The sequence below is a fragment of the Asparagus officinalis genome, chromosome 8, assembly GCF_001876935.1.
Source record: "Asparagus officinalis chromosome 8, Aspof.V1, whole genome shotgun sequence".
Lineage (NCBI taxonomy): Eukaryota > Viridiplantae > Streptophyta > Magnoliopsida > Asparagales > Asparagaceae > Asparagus > Asparagus officinalis.
The window spans coordinates 131,224,435-131,231,871 of record NC_033801.1 but is presented as its reverse complement, the minus strand read 5'-3'; the positions used below and the strand labels follow the sequence as shown (position 1 = coordinate 131,231,871).

General features: G+C 35.5%; 1 protein-coding gene across 4 annotated transcripts; it reads right to left on the bottom strand.

The window, feature by feature from the left end:
* On the bottom strand, positions 1,840–6,730 carry LOC109820387 (uncharacterized protein At3g49720-like). Of its 4 annotated transcripts, none has more exons than XR_002241831.1 (7): positions 6,317–6,729; positions 6,195–6,234; positions 6,064–6,099; positions 4,899–5,270; positions 3,892–3,947; positions 2,238–2,469; positions 1,840–2,126 (listed from the first exon to the last, which is right to left on the bottom strand). XR_002241831.1 is itself a non-coding variant. In XM_020386518.1 (7 exons), the coding sequence occupies exons 1-6, from the start codon at positions 6,434–6,436 to the stop codon at positions 2,317–2,319; spliced, it is 777 nt and encodes a 258-aa protein (XP_020242107.1). In that variant the 5' UTR covers positions 6,437–6,730; the 3' UTR covers positions 1,840–2,126; positions 2,268–2,316. The 4 variants fall into 4 exon arrangements, 3 of the variants coding, with proteins under 3 accessions (XP_020242107.1, XP_020242106.1, XP_020242105.1); XM_020386518.1 differs by having other exon boundaries at positions 2,268–2,469; positions 6,317–6,730; XM_020386517.1 differs by lacking the exon at positions 1,840–2,126 and having other exon boundaries at positions 2,135–2,469; positions 6,317–6,466; positions 6,550–6,730.

Here is a 7,437-nt window from a genome sequence, read left to right as displayed (position 1 = left end):
ACCAACCAGGAAAAAAAAAAAAAAAAAAAAAAACGAGGTGCTCTGATTCCTGAGTTCCACCAAAAAAGGTGGGCTGGATATTGGTTTCCAGGAAGTGAGTCCCGTGATGAGAAGGACAACGTGGGGAACGCAAAAACCGTGAGCTAACTAATGAAGGCTTGGACTTGGATGCTAATCAAGTCCACCGTTTCCAACATCTCATCAACTATTGGTACCAACTATTGGATTATTATCCCTAACAGAATTGACACTTGTTGCTATAGGAAAGTTCCTTGACTGAACTAGTAGGAAGCTCGGGGCTGTTTGGGAGGGTTTATTTTTTGAGAATTTTTTTTTGAGAGCTTGTAAGTCATGATGGCCTCCGATGGCTTTTGGTCAAATCTAGTTTATTTATATGAGCTTATAAACTACTTTTTCGAAAGATGAGGAATCCCAACTTCTTTTAAATGTTAACGGCAATATATGGAAAAAAGACAGCTTAAAAAACTAGTTTGACTGAAAAATAAGCTCTCCCAAATACCCCTAAGCTTAGTTTTCTGTTTCGCTTGTATCAAGCTTATAACATAAAGGGTACATGTCAAATTTATGAAAACAAACGCCTCTCACTCGTGGAATTGCAAATTGTCCAAAGTGGGTAATGAGATGATCAGAGTATTATTTTGCCAAATAAATTATCTTAAGTGCAAATTGCAAATTGCCCAAAGTGGGTAATCAAAATTACAATCCAAATGCCGCAAATGGCAATTGGAGAATAAAAGTTTAGGTGTCCCGTGGTACAACAAAGTTTCTTAGATTATTTTTTGTAAACATGTAGCTGCATAGAGAAGAAAGCTCTAAACAGGGCCAGAATTTTTGTGATGATCAAGATGTTCTTCAACCGTATGTCTATGGGTAAAAAAAAAAGAAATTATCTCGAAGAAAATCTTTGGCAGAGAACCGACGCCAAAGAAAATGTATATTGTGTGCACTCATCTATTTACTTAGCCTTCGTCAAGAAGGGAATTTCACTGAGATTGTCTTCAAGTCATTATCCTGCCCTTTTCAGTGTGGTTGTTGCAGATTGAGTTCAAGCGCGATAACTCAAAAGTATCGCAGATAAAATAGGCAATAGAAGGAGCAACAATAGAAGGGTAATTTGTGGTGATGATTAAGAAATGACATTGTCCGTGGAAAACAAGTTGCCTCCAATTAAAAAACTAAAGACCGACTCAAAGAAAATGTGTATTATGTGCACTCAAGCATTTACTTACTCTTTGTCACAAAGGGAGTTGCACTGAGATTATGATGGTTGAGGTCACCATCCGGCCCTTTTCATTGTGGTGGTTGTTGCAGATTGAGTTCAACCGAAGCAATGTGCAAGTGATGGAAGCCAATGAAAGCAAATTTGAAGACCCCCGTTGGAATCTAATCAACCTTCAGGGGGTTAACACCTGTGAGGTGTGAACAACAACAACAACAACAAAGTACAAAGTGCAACATTTACCAGAAAACAAATTAAAGGGACATTGAACTGGGGAGTCCTGGGATGAAGCTTATATAGTTCAGATTCGAGAACGAGAATGAATGGTTCTGCTGCGGGACCACATAATCTGCGTATTGTTGGTTTAGAAATGAGTCAAATACTTTCCTAGGTTGTTTTCAGGGTTTAAACTAATAGGACCGATAAGCCATCATAAATGTTTGCACTGGTTCACTGATTAGACAATAACAAAAACAAGGCACAGGTTTGGTCTATAGCTTCACATACACATACAGACACGTGTACGCACCTGCACGTATACATATGTGTGTGTAAACTAGAATGTAAAGTACGTATATCGCACTACAGCAGACTAAATATTGTCATCGAACTAAAAAAAAAGGATTAATCACGCAGGAGTTTAAAACTGCATGATACAAACACCAATGACACACATCAGACTTTTGTATGCGCTTTGAAGTTAAAATTGGATGAATAACATAACACTGATTAATCATGCATAGCGTGCGTGCGAGATTGGCAGAGGAAAACCACCCGAAGCACTAGACCACTAGAAATTAGACCACAAGCATTATAGCAACGGCATCTCTGAGTTGGCAATAGCTCTTTAGCTTGACTATGTTAGGATAGCAGGCTAACAAAGCACCTAAAATATGTATATCCATCAGCTCAGCACCCATATATTGAGATTAGACAGAAACGAATCAATTTTCGTTACTCAAGAATAATCTAATAAAGAAATACAAGCAAATCTTACAATTGAAGCACATAAAGGTTGAATGCGGACCTCCAGGAAGGATAGAGCTTTAGATGGTGGAACGTAATGTAGGACGAGATCAACTGTATGGGCTGACGTGGAAAATTTGGCAGCTTGGCTTGTATGACTTCTTGATTGCAGCCTGCTCGAATTTCTTCATGGCTATTTCATTTTCTTCTAAGCCTGTCTGGAAAAAATATCTGACCCACCAAGAAGCACTCCGATGCTTGGCCTTCGAGACAATAAGGCCAATAATGTCAGGCTTCTCATTAGAGAATTACTAGTACGGAGGCTTTTAAAATTCAAAAATGTTATGCGGTTTACAAGAAGGAATAAAGCATTATTAGAAAATTTCTGATGTCAGGCACCAATAGAACAGATATAGTACTAGATATATGACATATATCATATAATGACAACTGACCAGGAAGGTCGATAATATTAACATTGGAAGAAACATTACTAACTGATCCATTTCACCTGCAACAGTACATGATGATATGATAAGGTATAAGCAGAAAATATTTTGCAATATTATTTCTAACATAGACTACATAAACCAGAAATTTTTTGGTATAATTACAGCAAATGAATTTTTTTTGGCAATACAACAGAGCATACAGCTTCCTAATATTAAAACTCTTACTGAATTTCAAGTGAATTTAATGGCATGAGAAACCCATTAATTACACTTAAAAACCTCAGTATAAATGAAATTACAACCTTAGTTGGACACCAAACTATTTATATTAGTAACATACAAAATTCTATACAAAGATATGGATCATAACACATGAGCTTCGCCTTAATTCCCTTTTTTCGTTAACTCGTTTTAGAACCATTAGTCTGATTAACATCAGTTAAATAATTTTAAATAAAAAACAGCTTCAAACAAACTGATAGAAAGGAAGAATTGAGATAAAGCCTTTGAGACCTGGTCAGAAATAAACATTTTGCTGAAATACTAATATTATGGTTATCTTGCAGCACACTTTTGCTTCTTCACTCACATCTGAATTTAAGATTAACCCTATCATGCACGCATCACACAGACTCCTGACGTTTCTGAAAAACAGATGGAATATTCTATACGAAATTTCTTTACTTCCATGTGAAGAGATTTTTTACCTTAACATTTATAATTATATTGGCAATAAAGATTTTTCCTTTTACTCTGATGTTATATAATTATTGAAAGGAAGTTCTGCATATGAACCACATCCTCCAATAAAGTAGAGTCATGTTGAAATTGGTTAGCCATTTTAAATCACGAGATTAATACAAAAAAATTCAAGCGACCTAGAATGAAAGAAGGAAAAGGGATGGAAATGACATATTTGATTAGTCACAGTAGATGCATAGAGAAAGAAGGATATAGAAGACGCCGAAGATTCTGAATAAATGCAAGTTATTATTGCTGTTATCTATAAGAAACCCTCTGGTTCTTATTCAAACTATAAGCACACTCAAACAAGCATATGACAAGTTGTATGGGGGCCAGTCATTAAGCAGTTTCCTGGTCAATTGCAACTTAAAACTTCAGATAAAAAAAAAATGATATAATAAGCAACCAACCCCCCAAAAAACAAGTTATTGATGGCAAACCAAATATTTGACAGTAAACGAATAGCCACTATTATAGTTTAATACTTACCGGCCTTCCAAATTTTGATAGATCAGAAATTTTCGCCCTCTGTTGACCGGGATAACCTACAAACAAATCGAAAGGAATAAGAATATAGATGTTTTATGATTATTCATCATGTTAAATAAATTACAAGAAAAAGATTTACTCTATTTATGCCAACATAAAATTTCACCTCAGAGAAGCTGCTTCCACTATATTATTTCTAACCTTGCTACATGAAATTTATTTATTTCTAGTTAAAAGCTACGTTGCTACTTCGACTATATGCCACCATCCAATCTTCTCCTTTCTCCATTTTGTGGTCGTTTCCTCGATTGTCTTTGTGTATGTATACATACATAAATTTGACATTAAATTTTCAGTGAGTATGAATTGTTCATAACATATACAAAAATATGAATATGATGGAGTCCGGTTAGGAATCTTTACACGCAACTCTTAGCAAATTCGGCAAGAGTTAAGCCTGTACATAGAGTTAATTCTCTGCTGCAAGCTGAGTTGGCCGATTTGACTTGATAAATACAATCCCTATTCAGATCAGGTTGAATCTAAGCCTATGAATCTTATCCTATTAGTTCTATGTTTTGAACTTTATTCATTGGGTGCTCCAAATTGAATACCCAAGCTATCAACAAGAATGGGCTCTTTATCTAAATTATAGAACAATGAGGGCTTTTGATCTCACAGAATGCATATGAGCATATAGGATATGTAGACATGAAGAACAAAAAAGTGAAAAAGATAACTAGTTCTTGAATGTTGCTACTTACGGACCCCTAAATATTAACCGCCTCACATTAAAAAATAAATAAAGCTACAGTACACACATTGTCTACATTTACTTTGGATCTATAGATCCTAGTGATACTGTTGGACATGCAGCTTCACATATGACATACAGATTTTGCATGAATGTAGTTCCAATTATTCCATATGTTGCATATAACCCTAAACAAAATAAAGTGAAGATGGAAATATATCAGAATAAAGGCATGAGATGTTTATGGAAGTACCAGTAAAGATAACAAGACCATCTGCAGCTACTCTTGCCAAGTCCGGAAGGGTCTTGTTAAGATACTTTGGAGATAAATAATCCAGTGCATCTGACACTATTACAAGCGAAAATGATTTTGGCCTGTAAGGTAGAGGGAACTTGATATCAGCTACACGCACAATGCCCTTGCGAACAAGGCTCTTGCAGCTACTATCAGCATCTTCCAGATCATATGGTTCCACACCCCAAGCTTCAGTTTCCTCTTCTTTCCACAGTTTAGAAACCACAGAACAAGTATCAGGGCCCACATGCAAAACTTTATGCATGCTGTCACCATATGCTTTCTGCAGAACAGGTATTGCCTGATGAACCTCTGCTGTGCAGGAAACACCTGTACAAGTGAAAAAAAAAATTGTGAAAAATCACAAATAACTGCTGTCATACTTCTTTAACTTATCTAACTCAACAAAATGTTTACGATTCTATTCTACCTACAGTCATGTCCCATAGCTATCGAAATATCCATGTTCTTTGTTTAAGAATAATATTACAAATAATTTAACGGGAAACTAGCGCTGAAGTGTCTCAAACTCTCAGTGTTCCAATAGTTGCCCATGTCTTCAGCCACTCAACCAACAATTTGAGGCGGAATCCGCAGAAACTTGGGTTGTCAAATCACAGGTGAGAATAAATAACATAACACAGTGAACTTGTAAGGCTTAGAGCTTTATCCAATTAGGCTTGACCTTGCTGCAGTAACATAGGCTTTCAATATGATAGGATTCACCAGAAAACACATTATTGAACTCAATCAATCAAGTGACACTGGCGGACGGAGTTAGCCCATACTACATATACTAGCTTCAAACTTTCCGTCAATTAGCATGCAAAAACAAGGAAAATCCTTATGAACTAAACATGCACTGGGATTCACATTATAATGTTAGTTATATGGCATAAATTGCACAGTAAGTGATGCATCGATACACTTACATTTAGCTCTAAGCATTTACATAGTTCTCATTTATAATACTTGAGATGTAACTCTTTATAGATCCCTGGTAGGAGATACATTTTGTGATTCTTTGCTCATAATTAATGTAGCTTAATAAATTATTATCAAACTAATCCAAATACAAGTATTTTAGGATAAAAAATTGTGAAGCAAATAAAAACTGTGTTACCTTCCATCCTGTTGAAGGACTCCTTATCACTGCCACCTGATAAAATTAAATAATAAAAAAAATCCTAACTCAATTTACACTTTCACATAAAAGAATATATAAAAAATTCCCTAAAAAATAACAAAATCTACCTGATCCAGTGTAAAAGTATCCAATTATAAGAAACGCGCCCTGAGAAAATTTCAAGAAACAACCTAATCAAGTTACAAATATTCAAAATGAAAAATTAAAAGAAAAAAAATCGAAATCGTACCACAAGGACGAGCACAATCGAGAGCAATGGCGAGGTTTTCGACTTCGGATTCAGCGAACCGACCATCGGGATGCTTCCGCCATCGCCCAAACGCCGAGACGGAACTGCTCTCCTCGACATCGAGAAACTTCTCGAAGCGAAAGCTTCAACCTGATTCCAGATCTAAATCTCGATGGACGTGAAATCGCCCTAGAAATCGAAATCAACAACTCAAAATTAGCGGGAAAATGTACCTTTGATCTGAGATCTGGTGCTCTCGTCGCTGGATCTCAAGCTTCGACGGGTTAATGGAGCGATTATTTTGCAGAGTGAGCTAGCTAATTTCTGATGGTATTTCGACAAATTTTTTTTATTATTCTTTTCGTCGGTAGCGTTTTTGGGGACCGTACGATTTTGATCCCGCCTTGCTAAAGTTTGAGAGTAAATATTTTGTTGGTTAAGATGGAATTTAACCAACCTCATATTTTCTTTTTTAATACATTTTTTAAAAAAAACTTGCACGTATGCGACGCAATGTCTAATGGTTTTTCAATCACACCGTAAAAATAAAATATTTCGTACATTAGGTATTGGATGTGTCATTTCTTTTGTCCTTAAGAAATAATAAAAGGTAACGCATATATCGAAAAATAACAGGCAAAATGATATAGATTTTCCCGCAAGGTTGGGTATCGATTGAAATTTGATCGTAACATTCTCAAGGAAACGCTCTATGGAGTTTTATCAGTTCATTGATCAAAACGTTGCATGAAAAAAAAGGGGCTATTCGTTGTCCCATCATAAAAATAAAAATAATAATAAATGGAAATTAATATGTACAATATGCCACAGATATAGGTAGTGTTTAATTGTTATTAACCGTTATTTCAGTTCAGCATGTTAAATGAATGAGGTGATAAATTATAAACCATTTCTCCGCTTAACAATTATTTGTCCAGTGAGGCTCATAAGAATATGCATATATCGTTCCAGCTTTCGCACGAGATTAGAGTCTAGAGACTAATACCTCATTACTTATCTCATTAATATCCTATTTCTTTTATAAAAGAAAAAAATTCATGTTTCTTAACAACCTCCATTGGGCCTGAATTTAAACATAGATATGAGTCTTATGACCCAAG